The 26854-nt window shown below is 46.1% G+C and overlaps 1 protein-coding gene across 6 annotated transcripts in view; it reads right to left on the reverse strand.

Moving 5' to 3' along the window:
• The window catches only part of LOC140105956 (pancreatic triacylglycerol lipase-like), an 88398-nt gene that overhangs the window by 3996 nt on the left and 57548 nt on the right, over window positions 1-26854 (reverse strand). For 5 of the 6 annotated variants that reach the window (XM_072130084.1, XM_072130083.1, XM_072130085.1 and 2 more), the window contains 8 exons: window positions 22227-22352; window positions 16361-16495; window positions 16096-16204; window positions 13977-14075; window positions 13613-13741; window positions 10324-10442; window positions 10119-10239; window positions 8345-8456 (listed from right to left, as the gene is read on the reverse strand). In XM_072130084.1, the coding sequence (XP_071986185.1) occupies window positions 8345-8456; window positions 10119-10239; window positions 10324-10442; window positions 13613-13741; window positions 13977-14075; window positions 16096-16204; window positions 16361-16495; window positions 22227-22352 (950 nt within the window). The remainder of the gene's footprint in view (window positions 1-8344; window positions 8457-10118; window positions 10240-10323; window positions 10443-13612; window positions 13742-13976; window positions 14076-16095; window positions 16205-16360; window positions 16496-22226; window positions 22353-26854) is intronic. The other variant, XM_072130082.1, reaches the window with a different exon arrangement.

Below are 26854 nucleotides of genomic sequence, written 5' to 3' on the forward strand. Positions count from 1 at the left end.
TATACAGGAGAAGTAGTACTGTGCCCTGTCCATATATACAGGAGAAGTGGTACTGTGCACTGTCCAAATATATACAGGAGAAGTAGTACTGTTCACTGCCCATATATATACAGGAGAAGTAGTACTGTGCACTGTCCAAATATATACAGGAGAAGTAGTACTGTGCACTGCCCATATATATACAGGAGAAGTAGTATTGTGCACAGTCCATATATATACAGGAGAAGTAGTACTGTGCACTGTCCATATATATACAGGAGAAGTAGTACTGTGCACTGTCCATATATATATACAGGAGAAGTAGCACTGTGCACTGTCCATATATATACAGGAGAAGTGGTACTGTGCACTGTCCATATATATACAGGAGAGGTGGTACTGTGCACTGTCCATATATATACAGGAGAAGTGGTACTGTGCACTGTCCATATATATATACAGGAGAAGTAGTACTGTGCACTGTCCATATATATACAGGAGAAGTGGTACTGTGCACCACCCATATATATACAGGAGAAGTAGTACTGTGCACTGCTCATATATATATACAGGAGAAGTAGTACTGTGCACTGTCCATATATATACAGGAGAAGTAGTACTGTGCACTGTCCATATATAAACAGGAGAAGTAGTACTGTGCATTGTCCATATATATACAGGAGAAGTAGTACTGTGCACTGTCCATATATATACAGGAGAAGTAGTACTGTGCACTGCTCATATATATACACAGGAGAAGTAGTACTGTGCACTGTCCATATATATACAGGAGAAGTAGTACTGTGCACTGCTCATATATATATACAGGAGAAGTAGTACTGTGCACTGTCCATATATATATACAGGAGAAGTAGTACTGTGCACTGTCCATATATATATACAGGAGAAGTGGTACTGTGCACTGTCCATATATATACAGGAGAAGTAGTACGGTGCACTGTATATATATATATATATATATATATATATATATACAGGAGAAGTAGTACTGTGCACTGTCCATATATATACAGGAGAAGTAGTACTGTGCACTGTCCATATATATACAGGAGAAGTAGTACTGTGCACTGTCCATATATATACAGGAGAAGTAGTACTGTGCACTGTCCATATATATACAGGAGAAGTGGTACTGTGCACTGTCCATATATATACAGGAGAAGTAGTACTGTGCACTGTCCATATATATATACAGGAGAAGTAGTACTGTGCACTGCCCATATATATACAGGAGAAGTAGTACTGTGCACTGTCCATATATATACAGGAGAAGTAGTACTGTGCACTGTCCATATATATACAGGAGAAGTGGTACTGTGCCCAGTCCATATATATACAGGAGAAGTGGTACTGTGCACTGTCCATATATATACAGGAGAAGTAGTACTGTGCACTGTCCATAAATATATACAGGAGAAGTAGTACTGTGCACTGTCCATATATATATATACAGGAGAAGCAGTACTGTGCACTGTCCATATATATACAGGAGAAGTAGTACTGTGCACTGTCCATATATATACAGGAGAAGTAGTACTGTGCACTGTCCATATATATACAGGAGAAGTAGCACTGTGCACTGTCCATATATATACAGGAGAAGTAGTACTGTGCACTGTCCATATATATACAGGAGAAGTGGTACTGTACACTGTCTATATATATACAGGAGAAGTAGTACTGTGCACTGTCCATATATATATATATAGGAGAAGTAGTACTGTGCACTGTCCATATATATACAGGAGAAGTAGTACTGTGCACTGTCCATATATATATATATAGGAGAAGTAGTACTGTGCACTGTCCATATATATACAGGAGAAGTAGTACTGTGCACTGTCCATATATATACAGGAGAAGTAGTACTGTGCACTGTCCATATATATACAGGAGAAGTAGTACTGTGCACTGTCCATATATATACAGGAGAAGTGGTACTGTACGCTGTCTATATATATACAGGAGAAGTAGTACTGTGCACTGTCCAAATATATACAGGAGAAGTAGTACTGTTCACTGCCCATATATATACAGGAGAAGTAGTACTGTGCACTGTCCATATATATATACAGAAGAAGTAGTACTGTGCACTGTCCATATATATACAGGAGAAGTAGTATTGTGCACAGTCCATATATATACAGGAGAAGTAGTACTGTGCACTGTCCATATATATACAGGAGAAGTGGTACTGTGCACTGTCCATATATATACAGGAGAAGTAGTACTGTGCACTGCTCATATATATATACAGGAGAAGTAGTACTGTGCACTGTCCATATATATACAGGAGAAGTGGTACTGTGCACTGTCCATATATATACAGGAGAAGTAGTACTGTGCACTGCTCATATATATACAGGAGAAGTGGTACTGTGCACTGTCCATATATATATACAGGAGAAGTAGTACTGTGCACTGTCCATATATATACAGGAGAAGTAGTACTGTGCACTGTCCATATATATACAGGAGAAGTGGTACTGTGCACTGTCCATATATATACAGGAGAAGTAGTACTGTGCACTGCTCATATATATACAGGAGAAGTGGTACTGTGCACTGTCCATATATATATACAGGAGAAGTAGTACTGTGCACTGTCCATATATATACAGGAGAAGTAGTACTGTGCACTGTCCATATATATACAGGAGAAGTAGTACTGTGCACTGTCCATATATATACAGGAGAAGTGGTACTGTGCACTGTCCATATATATACAGGAGAAGTAGTACTGTGCACTGCCCATATATATACAGGAGAAGTAGTACTGTGCACTGTACAAATATATACAGGAGAAGTGGTACTGTGCACTGTACATATATACAGGAGAAGTGGTACTGTGCACTGTCCATATATATACAGGAGAAGTGGTACTGTACACTGTCTATATATATACAGGAGAAGTAGTACTGTGCACTGTCCATATATATACAGGAGAAGTAGTACTGTGCACTGTCCATATATATACAGGAGAAGTGGTACTGTGCACTGTCCATATATATACAGGAGAAGTGGTACTGTGCACTGTCCATATATATACAGGAGAAGTAGTACTGTGCACTGTCCATATATATATACAGGAGAAGTGGTACTGTACACTGTCTATATATATACAGGAGAAGTAGTACTGTGCACTGTCCATATATATACAGGAGAAGTAGTACTGTGCACTGTCCATATATATACAGGAGAAGTGGTACTGTGCACTTTCCATATATATATATACAGGAGAAGTGGTACTGTGCACTGTCCAAATATATATACAGGAGAAGTAGTACTGTGCACTGCCCATATATATACAGGAGAAGTAGTACTGTGCACTGTCCATATATATACAGGAGAAGTAGTACTGTGCACTGTCCATATATATACAGGAGAAGTGGTACTGTGCACTGTCCATATATATACAGGAGAAGTAGTACTGTGCACTGTCCATATATATATACAGGAGAAGTAGTACTGTGCACTGTCCATATATATACAGGAGAAGTGGTACTGTGCACTGTCCATATATATACAGGAGAAGTAGTACTGTGCACTGCTCATATATATATACAGGAGAAGTAGTACTGTGCACTGTCCATATATATACAGGAGAAGTGGTACTGTGCACTGTCCATATATATACAGGAGAAGTAGTACTGTGCACTGCTCATATATATACAGGAGAAGTGGTACTGTGCACTGTCCATATATATATACAGGAGAAGTAGTACTGTGCACTGTCCATATATATACAGGAGAAGTAGTACTGTGCACTGTCCATATATATACAGGAGAAGTAGTACTGTGCACTGTCCATATATATATACAGGAGAAGTGGTACTGTACACTGTCTATATATATACAGGAGAAGTAGTACTGTGCACTGTCCATATATATACAGGAGAAGTAGTACTGTGCACTGTCCATATATATACAGGAGAAGTGGTACTGTGCACTGTCCATATATATATATACAGGAGAAGTGGTACTGTGCACTGTCCAAATATATATACAGGAGAAGTAGTACTGTGCACTGCCCATATATATACAGGAGAAGTAGTACTGTGCACTGTCCATATATATACAGGAGAAGTAGTACTGTGCACTGTCCATATATATACAGGAGAAGTGGTACTGTGCACTGTCCATATATATACAGGAGAAGTAGTACTGTGCACTGTCCATATATATACAGGAGAAGTAGTACTGTGCACTGTCCATATATATACAGGAGAAGTGGTACTGTGCACTGTCCATATATATACAGGAGAAGTGGTACTGTGCACTGTCCATATATATACAGGAGAAGTGGTACTGTGCACTGTCCATATATATACAGGAGAAGTAGTACTGTGCCCAGTCCATATATATACAGGAGAAGTGGTACTGTGCCCAGTCCATATATATACAGGAGAAGTGGTACTGTGCCCAGTCCATATATATACAGGAGAAGTAGTACTGTGCACTGTCCATATATTTACAGGAGAAGTAGTACTGTGCACTGTCCATATATATATATATACAGGAGAAGCAGTACTGTGCACTGCTCATATATATACAGGAGAAGTGGTACTGTGCACTGTCCATAAATATATATATATATATATATATATATATATATATATATATATACAGGAGAAGTAGTACTGTGCACTGCTCATATATATATAGGAGAAGTGGTACTGTGTACTGTCCATATATATACAGGAGAAATGGTACTGTGCACTGTCCATATATATATATATATATATATATATATATATATATATATATATATATATATATATATATATATACAGGAGAAGTAGTACTGTGCACTGTCCATATATATATACAGGAGAAGTAGTACTGTGCACTGCCCATATATATACAGGAGAAGTAGTACTGTGCACTGTCCATATATATACAGGAGAAGTAGTACTGTGCACTGTCCATATATATACAGGAGAAGTAGTATTGTGCACAGTCCATATATATATACAGGAGAAGTAGTACTGTGCACTGCCCATATATATACAGGAGAAGTGGTACTGTGCACTGTCCATATATATACAGGAGAAGTAGTACTGTGCACTGTCCATATATATACAGAAGAAGTAGTACTGTGCACTGTCCATATATATACAGGAGATGTAGTACTGTGCACTGCTCATATATATACAGGAGAAGTAGTACTGTGCACTGTCCATATATATATAGGAGAAGTGGTACTGTGTACTGTCCATATATATAGGAGAAGTGATACTGTGCACTGTCCATATATATATACAGGAGAAGTAGTACTGTGCACTGTCCATATATATACAGGAGAAGTGGTACTGTGCACTGTCCATATATATACAGGAGAAGTAGTACTGTGCACTGCTCATATATATATACAGGAGAAGTAGTACTGTGCACTGTCCATATATATACAGGAGAAGTAGTACTGTGCACTGTCCATATATATACAGGAGAAGTAGTACTGTGCACTGTCCATATATATATACAGGAGAAGTGGTACTGTACACTGTCTATATATATACAGGAGAAGTAGTACTGTGCACTGTCCATATATATACAGGAGAAGTAGTACTGTGCACTGGCTATATATATACAGGAGAAGTGGTACTGTGCACTGTCCATATATATATATACAGGAGAAGTGGTACTGTGCACTGTCCAAATATATATACAGGAGAAGTAGTACTGTGCACTGCCCATATATATACAGGAGAAGTAGTACTGTGCACTGTCCATATATATACAGGAGAAGTAGTACTGTGCACTGTCCATATATATACAGGAGAAGTGGTACTGTGCCCAGTCCATATATATACAGGAGAAGTGGTACTGTGCCCAGTCCATATATATACAGGAGAAGTGGTACTGTGCCCAGTCCATATATATACAGGAGAAGTAGTACTGTGCACTGTCCATATATTTACAGGAGAAGTAGTACTGTGCACTGTCCATATATATATATACAGGAGAAGCAGTACTGTGCACTGCTCATATATATACAGGAGAAGTGGTACTGTGCACTGTCCATATTTATATATATATATATATATATATATATATATATATATATATATACAGGAGAAGTAGTACTGTGCACTGCTCATATATATATAGGAGAAGTGGTACTGTGTACTGTCCATATATATACAGGAGAAATGGTACTGTGCACTGTCCATATATATATATATATATATATATATATATATATATACAGGAGAAGTGGTACTGTGCACTGTCCATATATATACAGCAGAAGTAGTACTGTGCACTGTCCATATATATACAGGAGAAGTGGTACTGTGCACTGTCCATATATATACAGGAGAAGTGGTACTGTGCACTGTCCATATATATACAGGAGAAGTGGTACTGTGCACTGCCCATATATATACAGGAGAAGTGGTACTGTGCACTGTCCATATATATAGGAGAAGTGATACTGTGTACTGTCCATATATATATATATATATATATATATATATATATATATATACAGGAGAAGTAGTACTGTGCACTGTCCATATATATACAGGAGAAGTAGTACTGTGCACTGTCCATATATATACAGGAGAAGTAGTACTGTGCATTGTCCATATATACAGGAGAAGTGGTACTGTGCACTGTCCATATATATACAGGAGAAGTAGTACTGTGCACTGTCCATATATACACAGGAGAAGTAGTACTGTGCACTGTCCATATATATACAGGAGAAGTAGTACTGTGCACTGTCCATATATATACAGGAGAAGTAGTACTGTGCACTGTCCATATATATACAGGAGAAGTAGTACTGTGCACTGTCCATATATATATATATAGGAGAAGTAGTACTGTGCACTGTCCATATATATACAGGAGAAGTAGTACTGTGCACTGTCCATATATATACAGGAGAAGTGGAACTGTGCACTGTCCATATATATACAGGAGAAGTAGTACTGTGCACTGCCCATATATATACAGGAGAAGTGGTACTGTGCACTGTCTATATATATATAGGAGAAGTAGTACTGTGCATTGCTCATATATATACAGGAGAAGTAGTACTGTGCTCTGTCCATATATATACAGGAGAAGTAGTACTGTGCACTGTCCATATATATACAGGAGAAGTAGTACTGTGCACTGTCCATATATATACAGGAGAAGTGGTACTGTGCACTGTCTATATATATACAGGAGAAGTGGTACTGTGCACTGCTCATATATATACAGGAGAAGTAGTACTGTGCACTGTCCATATATACAGGAGAAGTAGTACTGTGCACTGCCCATATATATATACAGGAGAAGTAGTACTGTGCATAGTCTATATATATACAGGAGAAGTAGTACTGTGCACTGCTCATATATATACAGGAGAAGTAGTACTGTGCACTGTCCATATATATACAGGAGAAGTAGTACTGTGCACTGCTCATATATATACAGGAGAAGTAGTACTGTGCACTGTCCATATATATACAGGAGAAGTAGTACTGTGCACTGTCCATATATATACAGGAGAAGTAGTACTGTGCACTGTCCATATATATACAGGAGAAGTAGTACTGTGCACTGTCCATATATATATATATATACAGGAGAAGTAGTACTGTGCACTGTCCATATATATATACAGGAGAAGTAGTACTGTGCACTGTCCATATATATACAGGAGAAGTGGTACTGTGCACTGTCCATATATACAGGAGAAGTAGTACTATGCACTGTCCATATATATACAGGAGAAGTGGTACTGTGCACTGTCCATATATATACAGGAGAAGTGGTACTGTGCACTGTCCATATATATACAGGAGAAGTGGTACTGTGCACTGTCCATATATATACAGCAGAAGTAGTACTGTGCACTGTCCATATATATACAGGAGAAGTGGTACTGTGCACTGTCCATATATATACAGGAGAAGTGGTACTGTGCACTGTCCATATATATACAGGAGAAGTGGTACTGTGCACTGTCCATATATATACAGGAGAAGTGGTACTGTGCACTGTCCATATATATACAGTAGAAGTGGTACTGTGCACTGTCCATATATATACAGGAGAAGTGGTACTGTGCACTGTCCATATATATACAGGAGAAGTGGTACTGTGCACTGTCCATATATATACAGGAGAAGTGGTACTGTGCACTGCTCATATATATACAGGAGAAGTAGTACTGTGCACTGTCCATATATATATATATACAGGAGAAGTAGTACTGTGCACTGTCCATATATATATACAGGAGAAGTAGTACTGTGCACTGTCCGTACATACAGAATAGAAGAAGATGGTAAAAGGTACAGTCAGCATACAGTGAAATATTACTGAGTGATTATTTTATAGTCACGTGTATATTGTGTGCTCGTGAGAGACATTCGAGGAGTTATATAGGGTGACTTGGATTGATCCGAGGGTTACGGCGTTGCCCTGGGTCTGCACGGTGGCGTTGTATCTCCAGCCTGTAGACATATAGAGCAGCGGTTATGTGACATATGGCGGCAGATTAGGGACAGAACCTGCATGAATAGGACTAAGCAGGAAACTACATAGAGGCATACAGTATGTATATGTAACAGGTTATCCTTTAGAAGACATCTACCACCAGGATGAAGGATTGTAAACCCAGCACACTGGCATACTAGTGTGCGCCCCCTCTGGAACAAACTGCTCTTTTTTAGCTTTTTCTGTCCTGGTTTTTACAAAAAAAGGCTTTTAAAATTATGCAAATGAGTCTAAAGGGCTCCCCATTACATAGGTGTAAATGGAGCCTGGATCCCCTTAGGTTCATTTGCATATCTTCTTAAGACTTTTTTTCTTAAAACCGAGGGCATAGGAAGATTACAGAATAGCAGATCCTGCCAGAGGAGACACTTCAGTATGTCAGTGTGCTTGGTTTACAATCCTTCATCCTGGTGGTAGATCTCTTTTAACATAAATGAAAGAGTCCACAATTCTGTTCATCCTGCTCCTCCTGGTTCATAAATGAAAAGTCAGAACTACTGTACAGTGACAGCACAGCAGGAGCTAGCAAGCATAGGGATAGAGCAAGGTATAACTTCACATCATAGAGTCACTAAATAATGTAAGGGAACTAAAGAAACTCTAATATATCAGAGGAAAGGACTTCTTCCTCCACTTATCAGGCTCCATTCATTGATGACAGATTGCCAGTTCTCTCTGTGCCTGTGTCATCTCTATCCCTTTGTAATCCAGACACTATGGAGAAGTAATGACCTGTACTGATGGGAATAAAGCACATGGGGTGAGATAGAAGCTTCCTATTTTCCCCAGCAGCCTCTGTCTGCTTATGTGTCTCTTCTCTGTCACTAAGATAAAGCAGCAGCAGGATTATAAAGGACATTATATAGAAGTAATGACCTGTACTGATGGGAATAAAGCACATGGGGTGAGATAGAAGCTTCCTAATATCTCCAGCAGACTCTGTCTGCTCATGTGTCTCTTCTCTGTCACTTAGATAAAGCAGCAAGATTATAAAGGACATTATATAGAAGTAATGACCTGTACTGATGGGAATAAACCACATGGGGTGAGATAGAAGCTTCCTAATATCTCCAGCAGACTCTGTCTGCTCATGTGTCTCTTCTCTGTCACTTAGATAAAGCAGCAAGATTATAAAGGACATTATATAGAAGTAATGACCTGTACTGATGGGAATAAAGCACATGGGGTGAGATAGAAGCTTCCTAATATCTCCAGCAGACTCTGTCTGCTCATGTGTCTCTTCTCTGTCACTTAGATAAAGCAGCAAGATTATAAAGGACATTATATAGAAGTAATGACCTGTACTGATGGGAATAAAGCACATGGGGTGAGATACAAGCCTCCTATTTTCTCCAGCAGCCTCTGTCTGCTTATGTGTCTCTTCTCTGTCACTTAGATAAAGCAGCAGGATTATATAGGACATTATAGAGAAGTGATGGGGATAAAGCACATGGGGTGAGATAGAACCTTCCTATTATTAGTGCTGTTTCTCTTTTCTTTATCTCCTCCCATCTCTATAGACCTGAGAAGTGGAATGGAGGCCGAGCCTTCTGGCAGGATGCATGAAATCAATGAGAAGCTTTCAGTTCTTGTGCGTTTGTACTTTGGCGCAGACTTACGTGCGTAATCACCGCGGGGGCCGGTGATCAGGTAATACTTCCTGCAGGATGTGGTGTTCCTGCGCTTGTTGAAGTAGCTCATCAGGGAGCAGGTGTCATTTTGGCAGGGGAATCCAGCGCCCTGGTGGGGAGGGGATTATTAGTGCTGTCCACAATCTGATGATAAATTCCCTGGTGGGGGCTCGGGGCTTTGAGGGGGACTTACCTTCTTGAACGAGTCCTCGTCGTCAGCGCAGTAACCCATGAAGCCGTCGGGGTTGAGAATCGCTGCTATTGAGACCTTGTAACTGAAAACGTGATTACACAGGACAGCGTCTCGAGTAGCTGGTGGGAGACAAGGATGGACCATTCATGGTCAGAGATAGTTGGCAGTAGGAGTTTCCATGTAGATGACCTTCCCTCTCCTAACATTTCCCCATGACTCCCCTCATTAGGTTTCTCTATGCCCAGGGGGGATCCTAGCCTCTCTGCCTGAAGTGAATTATATTAAAGAGCCCCCCCTCCCCCTCGGATAAGGATTTATATACTGGGCTTAATGGAAATAATCAATTGGGGAACCCACGGATCACAAAATTGGTAGAGAAGCCGGTCACCCATGCTCCCTGCCATATAATGTGCCCTTTCCAGCAGCCCCCGGTCTACAATGCCCCCTTTCCTGCAGCTGCCCCCTTTTCTGGGGTCTGTCTTTATAAGAAGGGGCTACAGGACAATATATTGCCCCTTTTTCTATAGCCCCACAAACCTATATTGTCCCCTTGTCTAGGAAAAAATATAAACATATTGTATATACCTAAGTATATTAGCAAAGACACCTAATTTTACCACAAAAAAATGGGATAGCTTATTGGGGCACATTTACTTACCCGTCCCGATCCGGAATGTCCGACGAGGATTCGGGTCTGCCGGGATTCACTAAGGTCGTGCGTCCAATTTCCTGCATGTGTCGCTTCCCCACCGGAGTTCACCTTCTTCTTCCCGGTGCATGTCAGTGCTGATCTTGTGACGACACAATGTAATTTTTAAATTGCGTGGTTTGTCTGAATCAGTCTGATTGTCCGACGGCCACGCCCCCCTGATTTGTGTCGCATGAAAGCTGGCGCCGATGTGCCACAATCTGATCGCGTGCGCAAAAAACCCAGGGGAATTCAGCGCAAAACTAAAAAATTTGGGAAAAAAGACGGAAATGCGTCCAACAGACCCTTAGTAAATGTGCCCCATTGACTCCAGTATAAGCCTAAGGGTCCATTCACATGCGGTATGCCCGCCGTGCGGGCATACCGCCGTGTGCTGGAGTGGAGGAGGAGGTGACCCCTCCTCCCTCCATATAGAATAGCGGCGCACGGCCGTACACACGCCGAAAGATAGAGCATGCTCTATCTTTTTGCAGTGTGCGGCCCGGATCGGTGCCACACATGTGTGGCACCGTATCAGCGCCACGCCGCTATTGCCGTCTATGGGGACGTACATGCGGCCGCAAATTGAAAGGGCCAATGCAGAGCCATCCCTTGCTAATGAATAAATAACAATATGCAACACCCCTGCCAACGTGTAGGCAAGAGAGTAGTTGCGAATAAGGCCCTTTATCCGTCAGGATCCATTTAGTGAGTCTGATTAACTCACCCAGGGATAATGCAGGGAGATTTCAGGTAATAGCAGCTGGGACTCTGCCTGGATAGGCAACAGTTAAGTTGGTATAGAACGTTAACCAATGAGTTGGCTGTATTGTAAAGTGGAGTGTGATTGGAGAGGTGCTACCACCTGACCAGGAGAATAAAACCCCTGTGCAGGGGGAGCACATGGTCCGATTTCAGTCCTAGCTGGTCTTAGTACAGACTCTTGGACCTCATTCTCCTTCTCAGGAACCTGCTCTTTAGAATCTACCAGCAGTTCAGACCACATGGTCTGAGTGAAGAGAGAGTCAGTGCACACCTTCAGTGCTGACACTTATCCTAATCCCAGACCAGAGTCAGGAGTCTCTAACCCAGAGCTGCAGCTTCCACAGTTTGGACACAGATCCATCCCAGGCTGCATCTACTACCAGGCTGGTGCACTATTCCTGAGGACCTCTCTCCACGACCACTCCAGTACCAGGATCTGCTGTTGACCGTTTAGGCCCTTTGCCTGCTGTTTAAAGTTGAATAAAGACTTGTGAGTTGATTTGCACAACGTTGCCTCCGTTTGATCCCTGGATACGGCAGTCACCACCACGGGCTACCCATCCATTACTCAGGGACTTATCTTACAGACACTCAAGGGTTGCCCCAGGGAGAAGCAGTACATCAGCCTTTCCCTCCATATTTCTTGCATTCACCACCCACTGGAGACCTGCCAGGCTGTAGGACAGCCCTCCGGTCCCCATACCAAGCACCCTAGGCTGCAACCGCCAGCCACTCCGGTATTTTTGCCCCGGCTGCCTCCAGGCCCCAAGAAAAGGCTAGGCCCCGGTGGGGGATGTTGCAAAGATATGGATAAATCACCCTAATTCCCCTCCCCCCATTAATGAATTTGTCCTGAGCAGTGCCCCTTACAAAAAACAACAACTCTATACTCCGGCTTCTTCTTCCTGTGGCTTCGTCTTCTCTTACTGCCAGTGCCCACACGCATACACTGCAAACGTCACATGGTCGCGACACTTCATGACATCACTGAAGGGACTATGAGACTTTTGCAAAAGTCCCAAGTCATGACTGGGACATGAGTCATGACTGTTTAAGGCAGATTAATGAAGAGCTGGAAATAGTCCTGTGAGACTTTTTAGCAAAAGTCCTAAAAAACCTAAATGCCACTTTTTGGAGACTTCTTTTAAGCCAAAAAAGCCCAGGAAAACCAGTGATAAATACCCAAAAGAGAATGGAGGCTCACACCACCTAAATGTCGATTTCTTCAACTCCCGCCAGGAGAAATAATGCTAGCAGGGGAGGTTCCACAGGTGAGGTGGGATGCGTGTTACGGGGCCGTATATGAGGTGGGTGGGCGGTCCGGCCCACATGTGAGTTTGGTTGGCCGGTCAGGAGAGGGAAAGATTAATTATAATTTGTTAATGATGTGCCCCTGGGCCCGTCTCCCTAACTCCCCTGACGTGCAGGCTGCAGCATATGAGGTGGTGGGATGGGCACGGGGGCACATCATTAACAAATTATAATTTGTCTGTCTGTCCTCGGCCTGGGGGCCGCTCTGGCTTCAGGGTTTTGGCTTCCTGCTGATGTATGTCATGGGCCCCCTGCTCCCAGGCCCCGTAGCAGTCGCTACAGCTGTTGTTATGCCACTGATTGTACCAACCTCTTACCTGAGAACAGGATCCTGACCGCAGCATCTAGTGGGTTATGTACTGTTATATCGTCTGGTGTGACCCATCGGTGGGGCTGTATGGTGGATTACTGAAGAAATGGGGGCCCCATGCATCAGGACCTCAGCTATTGTCCATTCATGATGCTCTAAGGCCCAGACGAGGCTCCATCCTGTTATCCCTCATTTTCATCACATCGGGCACTTACCTATCAGTAGACCTTTAGTTAAGTCAAAGTCTAAAATCTGGCTCCCATCACACCCCGGCATCTGCTTGCCTCCGTTTGGGAAGAAATCCACGTGACCGACTAAGGTCTGAATCCCGAGGCCCACAGTACCTGAAGTGATAGAGGAAGAGGGGTCATCCGTGACAGTGAGGTATCTGTGGTCCTTCTTAAAGGGGCGGTACAGAGCAACAATCACAAACCTTCTGTTAAATACTCTTTAAATTGTGACAGAAAAACTGCAGAAATGTCAAGAGAAGACAAAGGAAAACTACAAACCCCCTGGGACTGACAGATCAGGTGGTACCACCAAGTATTGGGCAAATACCCCAAGACGCCTATACCCCACCTGTATCTGTGTGAACAGCCATAACAAAGTTGGCATCGCCAGCATCAATGGTAACTTCTTTAGGTTGACCCTGAAACAAGGGACGCGCTGGATCCAGGACTGCACAATAGTAAAAAAAAAAAAAATTAAAATATCACGAAAAACATTGTAATAATAATATACAAATTTCATGTACTGAAAATTAGAATCATAACCCCTGACATTGCAGCATGGAGCAGATCAAGACCTAACAACAGACTTGTGTCATGTGTATTGTGAGGTTCTGCAGGAGCTGAGGTATCTATTGTGCATTTGTAGCAGCTGCTGGTGGGTGTGTTGTGAGATTTTGTTGCAGCTGAGGTGTGTATTGTAACGTTCCCTGGCGTCTGTGGTGCGCATTGTGGGGGTCTGGAGCAGCTGAGGTGTGTATTGTAACGTACCCTAGCATCGGAGGTGTGTATTGTAACGTTCCCTAGCATCTGAGGTGTGTATTGTAACGTTCCCTAGCATCGGAGGTGTGTATTGTGAGGTTTCTTAGCATCTGAGGTGTGTATTGTAACGTTCCCTGGCGTCTGTGGTGCGTATTGTGCGGGTCTGGAGCAGTTGAGGCGCGTATTGTGAGGTTTCTTAGCATCTGAGGTGTGTATTGTAACATTCCCTGGCGTCTGTGGTGCGTACTGTGAGGGTCTGGAGCAGCTGAGGTGTGTATTGTGAGGTTTCTTAGCATCTGAGGTGTGTATTGTAACGTTCCCTGGCATCTGTGGTGTGTATTGTGAGGGTCTGGAGCAGCTGAGGTGTGTATTGTGAGGTTTCTTAGCATCTGAGGTGTGTATTGTGAGGTTTCTTAGCATCAGAGGTGTGTATTGTAACGTTCCCTAGCGTCTGTGGTGTGTATTGTGAGGGTCTGGAGCAGCTGAGGTGTGTATTGTGAGGTTTCTTAGCATCTGAGGTGTGTATTGTAACGTTCCCTGGCGTCTGTGGTGTGTATTGTGAGGGTCTGGAGCAGCTGAGGTGTGTATTGTGAGGTTTCTTAGCATCTGAGGTGTGTATTGTGAGGTTTCTTAGCATCGGAGGTGTGTATTGTGAGGGTCTGCAGCAGCTGAGGCGCGTATTGTAAGGTTTCTTAGCATCTGAGGTGTGTATTGTGAGGTTTCTTAGCATCGGAGGTGTGTATTGTGAGGGTCTGCAGCAGCTGAGGCGCGTATTGTAAGGTTTCTTAGCATCTGAGGCGTGTATTGTAACGTTCCCTGGCGTCTGTGGTGCGTATTGTGAGGGTCTGGAGCAGTTGAGGCGCGTATTGTGAGGTTTCTTAGCATCTGAGGTGTGTATTGTAACGTTCCCTGTCGTCTGTGGTGTGTATTGTGAGGGTCTGGAGCAGCTGAGGTGTGTATTGTGAGGTTTCTTAGCATCTGAGGTGTGTATTGTGAGGTTTCTTAGCATCGGAGGTGTGTATTGTAACGTTCCCTGGCGTCTGTGGTGTGTATTGTGAGGGTCTGGAGCAGCTGAGATGTGTATTGTGAGGTTTCTTAGCATCTGAGGTGTGTATTGTGAGGTTTCTTAGCATCGGAGGTGTGTATTGTGGGGGTCTGCAGCAGCTGAGGCACATATTGTAAGGTTTCTTAGCATCTGAGGCGTGTATTGTAACGTTCCCTGGCGTCTGTGGTGCGTATTGTGAGGGTCTGGAGCAGTTGAGGCGCGTATTGTGAGGTTTCTTAGCATCTGAGGCGTGTATTGTAACGTTCCCTGGCGTCTGTGGTGCGTATTGTGAGGGTCTGGAGCAGCTGAGATGTGTATTGTGAGGTTTCTTAGCATCTGAGGTGTGTATTGTGAGGTTTCTTAGCATCGGAGGTGTGTATTGTGAGGGTCTGCAGCAGCTGAGGCACATATTGTAAGGTTTCTTAGCATCTGAGGCGTGTATTGTAACGTTCCCTGGCGTCTGTGGTGCGTATTGTGAGGGTCTGGAGCAGTTGAGGCGCGTATTGTAAGGTTTCTTAGCATTTGAGGCGTGTATTGTGAGGGTCTGGAGCAGTTGAGGTTTGTATTGTGAGGTTTATTAGCACCTGAGGTGTGTATTTTGAGGGTCTGGAGCAGCTGAGGTGTGTATTTTGAGGGTCTGCAGCAGCTGAGGTGTATATCTCACCTATAATAACAGCAATTCTCGGTCTTCTCTTGCCCGCTTCCGCCACGACCAGGCCTCCGAGACTGTGACCAATCAGTATCATTCTGGAGAGCGAACAGTTAAAATTGTCCTAGAGACAATAGCATGAGATGTGACCAGTGTAAGGACATTATAGGAGGGATTCCTAATAACGGGGCAGGGTAGACTTTATTCTGTCCTGGCAGGCATTGTATATAGTATATAATAGGTGTATGCAGTATCCTGAGCCTTCCCGGCCTCTACTCACTTTAATGATATTGATAAAGTAGCCAATCTCTCCCCCGGCAACCTGGACATTATTTATCGCCTGTAAATAGATGGCGCTGGACCCCCCACTCCAGTCCACACAGATGCAGTTGATGTTCACCACCGCGAGAAGACTCTGAAAACAAGGGGTGCAATACAACATTACCTACAGTATATCAGGACAGGGACCAGAGGGACCAGGGACTGGAGGGGGGAAAGAGGAGTCTGGAGGAGGAAGAGGACAGAGGAGTCTGAAGGAGGAGGACAGAGGGGTCTGGAGGAGGAGGAGGACAGAGGGGTCTGGAGGAGGAGGAGGACAGAGGGGTCTGGAGGAGGACAGAGAAGTCTGGAGGAGGAGGAGGAGGACAGAGGGGTCTGGAGGGGGAAGACAGAGGGGTCTGGAGGAGGAGGAGGACAGAGGGGTCTGGAGGAGGAGGAGAACAGTGGGGTCTGGAGGAGGAGGAGGACAGAGGGGTCTGGAGGAGGAGGAGGAGGACAGAGGAGTCTGGAGGAGGAGGAGTACAGAGGGGTCTGGAGGAGGAGGAGGACAGAGGGGTCTGAAGGAGGAGGACAGAGGAGTCTGGAGGAGGAGGAGGACAGAGGGGTCTGGAGGAGGAGGAGGACAGAGGAGTCTGGAGGAGGAGGAGGACAGAGGGGTCTGAAGGAGGAGGAGGACAGAGAAGTCTGGAGGAGGAAGAGGACAGAGGAGTCTGGAGGAGGAGGATACAGAGAGTCTGGAGGAGGAGGACAGAGGGGTCTGAAGGAGAAGGAGGACAGAGGAGTCTGAAGGAGGAGGACAGAGGAGTCTGAAGGAAGAGGACAGAGGAGTCTGAAGGAAGAGGACAGAGGAGTCTGAAGGAGGAGGACAGAGGAGTCTGAAGGAGGAGGACAGAGGAGTCTGAAGGAGGAGGACAGAGGGGTCTGGAGGAGGAGGACAGAGGGGTCTGGAGGAGGAGGACAGAGGGGTCTGGAGGAGGAGGAGGAGGACAGAGGAGTCTGGAGGAGGAGGAGGACAGAGGGGTCTGGAGGAGGACAGAGGAGTCTGGAGGAGGAGGAGGAGGACAGAGGGGTCTGGAGGAGGAGGACAGAGGGGTCTGGAGGAGGAGGAGGACAGAGGGGTCTGGAGGAGGAGGAGAACAGTGGGGTCTGGAGGAGGAGGAGGACAGAGGGGTCTGGAGGAGGACAGAGGAGTCTGGAGGAGGAGGAGGAGGACAGAGGGGTCTGGAGGAGGAGGACAGAGGGGTCTGGAGGAGGAGGAGGACAGAGGGGTCTGGAGGAGGAGGAGAACAGTGGGGTCTGGAGGAGGAGGAGGACAGAGGGGTCTGGAGGAGGAGGAGGAGGACAGAGGAGTCTGGAGGAGGAGGAGTACAGAGGGGTCTGGAGGAGGAGGAGGACAGAGGGGTCTGGAGGAGGAAGACAGAGGAGTCTGGAGGAGGAGGAGGACAGAGGGGTCTGGAGGAGGAGGAGGACAGAGGAGTCTGGAGGAGGAGGAGGACAGAGGGGTCTGAAGGAGGAGGAGGACAGAGAAGTCTGGAGGAGGAAGAGGACAGAGGAGTCTGGAGGAGGAGGATACAGAGGGGTCTGAAGGAGAAGGAGGACAGAGGGGTCTGAAGGAGAAGGAGGACAGAGGAGTCTGAAGGAGGAGGACAGAGGAGTCTGAAGGAGAAGGAGGACAGAGGAGTCTGAAGGAGGAGGACAGAGGAGTCTGGAGGAGGAGGAGGACAGAGGGGTCTGGAGGAGGAGGAGAACAGTGGGGTCTGGAGGAGGAGGAGGACAGAGGGGTCTGGAGGAGGAGGAGGAGGACAGAGGAGTCTGGAGGAGGAGGAGTACAGAGGGGTCTGGAGGAGGAGGAGGACAGAGGGGTCTGGAGGAGGAAGACAGAGGAGTCTGGAGGAGGAGGAGGACAGAGGGGTCTGGAGGAGGAGGAGGACAGAGGAGTCTGGAGGAGGAGGAGGACAGAGGGGTCTGAAGGAGGAGGAGGACAGAGAAGTCTGGAGGAGGAGGAGGACAGAGGAGTCTGGAGGAGGAGGATACAGAGGGGTCTGAAGGAGAAGGAGGACAGAGGGGTCTGAAGGAGAAGGAGGACAGAGGAGTCTGAAGGAGGAGGACAGAGGAGTCTGAAGGAAGAGGACAGAGGAGTCTGAAGGAGGAGGACAGAGGAGTCTGAAGGAGGAGGACAGAGGAGTCTGAAGGAGGAGGACAGAGGGGTCTGGAGGAGGAGGACAGAGGGGTCTGGAGGAGGAGGACAGAGGGGTCTGGAGGAGGAGGAGGAGGACAGAGGAGTCTGGAGGAGGAGGAGGACAGAGGGGTCTGGAGGAGGACAGAGGAGTCTGGAGGAGGAGGAGGAGGACAGAGGGGTCTGGAGGAGGAGGACAGAGGGGTCTGGAGGAGGAGGAGGACAGAGGGGTCTGGAGGAGGAGGAGAACAGTGGGGTCTGGAGGAGGAGGAGGACAGAGGGGTCTGGAGGAGGAGGAGGAGGACAGAGGAGTCTGGAGGAGGAGGAGTACAGAGGGGTCTGGAGGAGGAGGAGGACAGAGGGGTCTGGAGGAGGAAGACAGAGGAGTCTGGAGGAGGAGGAGGACAGAGGGGTCTGGAGGAGGAGGAGGACAGAGGAGTCTGGAGGAGGAGGAGGACAGAGGGGTCTGAAGGAGGAGGAGGACAGAGAAGTCTGGAGGAGGAAGAGGACAGAGGAGTCTGGAGGAGGAGGATACAGAGGGGTCTGAAGGAGAAGGAGGACAGAGGGGTCTGAAGGAGAAGGAGGACAGAGGAGTCTGAAGGAGGAGGACAGAGGAGTCTGAAGGAAGAGGACAGAGGAGTCTGAAGGAAGAGGACAGAGGAGTCTGAAGGAGGAGGACAGAGGAGTCTGAAGGAGGAGGACAGAGGAGTCTGAAGGAGGAGGACAGAGGGGTCTGGAGGAGGAGGACAGAGGGGTCTGGAGGAGGAGGACAGAGGGGTCTGGAGGAGGAGGAGGAGGACAGAGGAGTCTGGAGGAGGAGGAGGACAGAGGGGTCTGGAGGAGGACAGAGGAGTCTGGAGGAGGAGGAGGAGGACAGAGGGGTCTGGAGGAGGAGGACAGAGGGGTCTGGAGGAGGAGGAGGACAGAGGGGTCTGGAGGAGGAGGAGAACAGTGGGGTCTGGAGGAGGAGGAGGACAGAGGGGTCTGGAGGAGGAGGAGGAGGACAGAGGAGTCTGGAGGAGGAGGAGTACAGAGGGGTCTGGAGGAGGAGGAGGACAGAGGGGTCTGGAGGAGGAAGACAGAGGAGTCTGGAGGAGGAGGAGGACAGAGGGGTCTGGAGGAGGAGGAGGACAGAGGAGTCTGGAGGAGGAGGAGGACAGAGGGGTCTGAAGGAGGAGGAGGACAGAGAAGTCTGGAGGAGGAAGAGGACAGAGGAGTCTGGAGGAGGAGGATACAGAGGGGTCTGAAGGAGAAGGAGGACAGAGGGGTCTGAAGGAGAAGGAGGACAGAGGAGTCTGAAGGAGGAGGACAGAGGAGTCTGAAGGAAGAGGACAGAGGAGTCTGAAGGAAGAGGACAGAGGAGTCTGAAGGAAGAGGACAGAGGAGTCTGAAGGAGGAGGACAGAGGAGTCTGAAGGAGGAGGACAGAGGAGTCTGAAGGAGGAGGACAGAGGGGTCTGGAGGAGGAGGACAGAGGGGTCTGGAGGAGGAGGACAGAGGGGTCTGGAGGAGGAGGACAAAGGGGTCTGGAGGAGGAGGATAAAGGGGTATGGAGGAGGAAGAGGACAGAGGAGTCTGGAGGAGGAGGAGGACAGAGGAGTCTGGAGGAGGAGGAGGACAGAGGAGTCTGGAGGAGGAGGAGGCCAGAGGAGTCTGGAGGAGGAGGAGGACATAGGGGTCTGGAGGAGGACAGAGGGGTCTGGAGGAGGAGGAGCACAGAGGGGCCTGGAGGAGGAGGAGGACAGAGTAGTCTGGAGGAGGAGGAGGACAGAGGGGCCTGGAGGAGGAGGAGGACAGAGGTGTCTGGAGGAGGAGGGGGGCAGAGGGGTCTGGAGGAGGAGGAGGACAGAGGGGCCTGGAGGAGGAGGAGGACATAGGTGTCTGGAGGAGGAGGGGGGCAGAAGGGTCTGGAGGAGGAGGGCGGCTGAGGGGTCTGGAGGAGGAGGAGGGCGCAGGGTTCTGGAGGAGGAGAAGGATGGAGGAGGAGGAGGACAGAGGGGTCTGGAGGAGGAGGACAGAGGAGTCTGGAGGAGGAGGATACAGAGAGTCTGGAGGAGGAGGACAGAGGGGTCTGAAGGAGAAGGAGGACAGAGGAGTCTGAAGGAGGAGGACAGAGGAGTCTGAAGGAAGAGGACAGAGGAGTCTGAAGGAAGAGGACAGAGGAGTCTGAAGGAAGAGGACAGAGGAGTCTGAAGGAGGAGGACAGAGGAGTCTGAAGGAGGAGGACAGAGGAGTCTGAAGGAGGAGGACAGAGGAGTCTGAAGGAGGAGGACAGAGGGGTCTGGAGGAGGAGGACAGAGGGGTCTGGAGGAGGAGGACAGAGGGGTCTGGAGGAGGAGGACAAAGGGGTCTGGAGGAGGAGGACAAAGGGGTATGGAGGAGGAGGAGGACAGAGGGGTCTGGAGGAGGAGGATAGAGGGGTCTGAAAGAGGACAAGGTCAGAGGAGTCTGGAGGAGGACAGAGCAGTCTAGAGGAGGATGAAAGAGGCATATAGAGGAGAAGGATGGCAGAGGGGTCTGGAGAAGGACAGAGGAGTCTGGAGAAGGAGGACAGAGAGAGTCTGGAGAAGGAGGGCAGAGGGGTCTGGAGGAGGACAGAGGGGTCTGGAGAAGGAGGACAGAGGGGTCTGGAGAAGGAGGACAGAGGGGTCTGGAGAAGGAGGACAGAGGGGTCTGGAGGAGGAGGACAGAGGGGTCTGGAGGAGGAGGACAGAGGGGTCTGGAGGAGGAGGACAGAGGGAGTTTGGAGGAGGAGGACAGAGGAGTCTGGAGAAGGAGGACAGAGGGGTCTGGAGGAGGAGGACAGAGGGGTCTGGAGAAGGAGGACAGAGGGGTCTGGAGGAGGAGGACAGAGGGGTCTGGAGGAGGAGGACAGAGGGGTCTGGAGGAGGAGGACAGAGGGAGTCTGGAAAAGGAGGACATAGGGAGTCTGGAGGAGGAGGACAGAGGAGTCTGGAGAAGGAGGACAGAGGGAGTCTGGAGAAGGAGGACAGAGGGGTCTGGAGGAGGAGGAGGACAGAGGGGTCTGGAAAAGGAGGACATAGGGAGTCTGGAGGAGGAGGACATAGGGGTTTGGAGAAGGAGCACAGAGGAGTCTGGAGAAGGAGGACAGAGGGAGTCTGGAGGAGGAGGACAGAGGAGTCTGGAGAAGGAGGACAGAGGGAGTCTGGAGGAGGAGGACAGAGGGGTCTGGAAAAGGAGGACAGAGGGAGTCTGGAAAAGGAGGACATAGGGAGTCTGGAGGAGGAGGACAGAGGGGTTTGGAGAAGGAGGACAGAGGAGTCTGGAGAAGGAGGACAGAGGGGCCTGGAGGAGGAGGACAGAGGGAGTCTGGAGAAGGAGGACAGAGGGATTCTGGAGAAGGAGGACAGAGGGAGTCTGGAGAAGGAGGACAGAGGGATTCTGGAGAAGGAGGACAGAGGGATTCTGGAGAAGGAGGACAGAGGGAGTCTGGAGAAGGAGGACAGAGGGATTCTGGAGAAGGAGGACAGAGGGATTCTGGAGAAGGAGGACAGAGGGAGTCTGGAGGAGGAGGACAGAGGAGTCTGGAGGAGGATGATGGAGGAGTCTGGAGGAGAAGGAGGACAAAGGAGTGTAGAGAAGGACAAAAGGGGTCTTGAGGAGGAGACGGAAAGAGGAGTCTGGAGGAGGAGGAATCTGTTGATCTTTAGTTTATTGTACATCTCAGGTACCTGGCACATTGTCAGCAGCCAGGCGTCACGTCCGGTCTCTATGTATCCATGGACTATGAACACGGTGTCTCTGCTGCAGTTAAAATTGGAATGTCGAATGGAGGAAAGATTCCTGGCGCTGATCACCTGGAAAAAAGAAACCCACATAGAGAGTGACCCCTGTAATATAGAGAGTGACCCCTGTATAGTGAGCTATGACCCCTGTAATATAGACGGTTATGACCCTTATATAGTGAGCTATGACCCCTGTAATAGACAGTTATGACCCCTATATAGTGAGCTATGACCCCAGTATTATAGACAGTTATGACCCTTATATAGTGAGCTATGACCCCTGTAATATAGACAGTTATGACCCCTATATAGTGAGCTATGACCCCAGTATTATAGACAGTTATGACCCTTATATAGTGAGCTATGACCCCTGTAATATAGACAGTTATGACCCCTATATAGTGAGCTATGACCCCAGTATTATAGACAGTTATGACCCTTATATAGTGAGCTATGACCCCTGTAATATAGACAGTTATGACCCCTATATAGTGAGCTATGACCCCAGTATTATAGACAGTTATGACCCTTATATAGTGAGCTATGACCCCTGTAATATAGACAGTTATGACCCCTATATAGTGAGCTATGACCCCAGTATTATAGACAGTTATGACCCCTATATAGTGAGCTATGACCCCTGTAATACAAACAGTTATGACTCCTGTATAGTGAGCTATGACCCCTGTAATATAGACAGTTATGACCCTGTTAGGGATTTTTATGCAGGGCCCCAACAGCCCTCTTGACTTTTGTAAGGTGAGTCCTAATTAACCCTTTGAGGGAGGATGAGATAGCTGCCGGCAGCGAGCTGACAGAGTAAATGAAAGACACAGTCGGTCTTCCGATGCACTCACATCAAACTCTTTATTTCAAACAGATACAGCTGTATTTTAACACATAGAGATCAGCATTTGGGGTGTTGTATGAATGGAGATAAGGCACTTAGATTCTATTGGCCATTATGCTTTTGTACCAGCACATTCTGGGAAAAATGACTAGGCCTTGTTTACAGCCATGCTTATCTACACAATGGCTCCTAGAAGCTTCTTCATAACCAAAATAACTAACAAGAATACAGAGGCCCGAAGGACGGTAAGAAATGCCAAGGATATTGTGAAAAGGCAAACAACAGTTTAAATGAGAAAAATAGCTGAATTAAAACATTTAACTCTATAGCTTCTAAAAGGGAAGCATACCCCCCCCCCCCAAGGTGGTCGCTGTATCTAAGATGGCGGACATTAGTCAAGATGGCGTCCGAAACCAGTGCGACCTCCTTAACACCCCTATATAGTGAGCTATGACCCCTGTAATACAGACAGTTATGACCCCTATATAGAGAGCTATGACCCCTGTAATATAGACGGTTATGACCCCTGTTTATTGAGCTATGACCCCTGTAATATAGACTGTTATGACCCCTATATAGTGATCTATGACCCCTGCAATTTATAAAATTATTACCTCTGTATAGTGAGCTATGACCCCTGTAATATAGACAATTATGACCCCTGTATATTGAGCTATGACCCCTGTAATATAGACGGGTATGACCTCTATATATTGAGCTATGACCCCTGTAATATAGACGGGTATGACCTCTATATATTGAGCTATAACCCCTTTAATATAGACGGTTATAACCTCTGTATAGTGACCTATGACCCCTGTAATATAGACAGTTATGACCCCTGTATAGTGAGCTATGACCCCTGTAATATAGACAGTTATGACCCCTGTATAGTGAGCTATGACCCCTGTATAGTGAGCTATGACCCCTGTAATATAGATGGTTATGACCCCTATATAGTGAGCTATGACCCCTGTAATATAGACAGTTATGACCCCTATATAGTGAGCTATGACCCCTGTAATACAGACAGTTATGACCCCTATATAGGGAGCTATGACCCCTCTAATATAAACGGTTATGACCCCTTGTATAGTGAGCTATGACCCCTGTAATACATACAGTTATGACCCCTATATAGTGAGCTATGACCCCTTTAATATAAATGGTTATGACCCCTATATAGTGAGCTATGACCCCTCTAATATAGACAGCTATGATCCCTATATAGTGAGCTATGACCCCTGTAATATAGACGGTTATGACCTCTGTATAGTGAGCTATGACCCCTGTAATACATACAGTTATGACCCCTATATAGTGAGCTATGACCCCTTTAATATAAACGGTTATGACCCCTATATAGTGAGCTATGACCCCTCTAATATAGACAGCTATGATCCCTATATAGTGAGCTATGACCCCTGTAATATAGACAGTTATGATCCCTATATAGTGAGCTATTACCCCTGTAATATAGATGGTTATGACCCCTATATAGTGAGCTGTGACCCCTGTAATATAGATGGTTATGACCCCTATATAGAGAGCTATGACCCCTGTAATATAGATAGTTATGACCCCTATATAGTGAGCTATTACCCCTGTAATATAGACAGTTATGACCCCTATATAGTGAGCTATGACCCCTGTAATATAGATGGTTATGACCCCTATATAGTGCGCTATGACCCCTGTAATATAGACAGCTATAATCCCTATATAGTGATCTATGACCCCTGTAATATAGACAGTTATGACCCCTATATAGTGAGCTATGACCCCTGTAATATAGATGGTTATGACCCGTATATAGTGCGCTATGACCCCTGTAATATAGACAGCTATGATCCCTATATAGTGATCTATGACCCCTGTAATATAGACAGCTATGATCCCTATATAGTGAGCTATGACCCCTGTAATATAGACAGTTATGACTCCTGTATAGTGATCTATGACCCCTGTAATATAGACAGTTATGATCCCTGTATAGTGAGCTATGACCCCTGTAATATAGACAGTTATGACTCCTGTATAGTGATCTATGACCCCTGTAATATAGACAGCTATGATCCCTATATAGTGAGCTATGACCCCTGTAATATAGACAGTTATGACCCCTGTATAGTGAGCTATGACCCCTGTATTATAGACAGTTATGATCCCTGTATAGTGAGCTATGACCCCTGTAATATAGACAGTTATGACTCCTGTATAGTGATCTATGACCCCTGTAATATAGACAGCTATGATCCCTATATAGTGAGCTATGACCCCTGTAATATAGACAGTTATGACCCCTGTATAGTGAGCTATGACCCCTGTATTATAGACAGTTATGATCCCTGTATAGTGAGCTATGACCCCTGTAATATAGACGGTTGTGACCCTTATATAGTGAGCTATGACCCCTGTAATATAGATGGTTGTGACCCCTATATAGTGAGCTATGACCCCTGTAATATAGATGGTTATGACCCCTATATAGAGAGCTATGACCCCTGTAATATAGATAGTTATGACCCCTATATAGTGAGCTATGACCCCTCTAATATAGACAGTTATGATCCCTATATAGTGAGCTATGACCCCTGTAATATAGACAGTTATGACCCCTATATAGTGAGCTATGACCCCTGTAATATAGATGGTTATGACCCCTATATAGTGCGCTTTGACCCCTGTAATATATACAGTTATGACCCCTATATAGTGAGCTATGACCCCTGTAATATAGATGGTTATGACCCCTATATAGTGCGCTATGACCCCTGTAATATAGACAGTTATGACCCCTATATAGTGAGCTATGACCCCTGTAATATAGATGGTTATGACCCCTATATAGTGAGCTATGACCCCTGTAATATAGATGGTTATGACCCCTATATAGTGAGCTATAACCCCTGTAATATAGAAGGTTATGACCCCTGTATAGTGAGCTATGACCCCTGTAATATAGATGGTTATAACCCCTATATAGTGAGCTATAACCCCTGTAATATAGACAGTTATGACCCCTATATAGTGAGCTATGACCCCTGTAATATAGATGGTTATGACCCCTATATAGTGAGCTATGACCCCTGTAATATAGAAGGTTATGACCCCTGTATAGTGAGCTATGACCCCTGTAATATAGATGGTTATGACCCCTATATAGTGAGCTATAACCCCTGTAATATAGAAAGTTATGACCCCTGTATAGTGAGCTATGACCCCTGTAATATAGATGGTTATGACCCCTATATAGTGAGCTATGACCCCTGTAATATAGATGGTTATGACCCCTATATAGTGAGCTATAACCCCTGTAATATAGAAAGTTATGACCCCTGTATAGTGAGCTATGACCCCTGTAATATAGATGGTTATGACCCCTGTATAGTGAGCTATGACCCCTGTAATACAGACAGTTATGACCCCTGTATAGTGAGCTATGACCCCTGTAATATAGAAGGTTATGACCCCTGTATAGTGAGCTATGACCCCTGTAATATAGATGGTTATGACCCCTATATAGTGAGCTATAACCCCTGTAATATAGACAGTTATGACCCCTGTATAGTGAGCTATGACCCCTGTAATATAGAAGGTTATGACCCCTGTATAGTGAGCTATGACCCCTGTAATATAGATGGTTATGACCCCTATATAGTGAGCTATAACCCCTGTAATATAGATGGTTATGACCCCTATATAGTGAGCTATAACCCCTGTA

The sequence above is a fragment of the Engystomops pustulosus genome, chromosome 11, assembly GCF_040894005.1.
Source record: "Engystomops pustulosus chromosome 11, aEngPut4.maternal, whole genome shotgun sequence".
Taxonomy (NCBI): domain Eukaryota; kingdom Metazoa; phylum Chordata; class Amphibia; order Anura; family Leptodactylidae; genus Engystomops; species Engystomops pustulosus.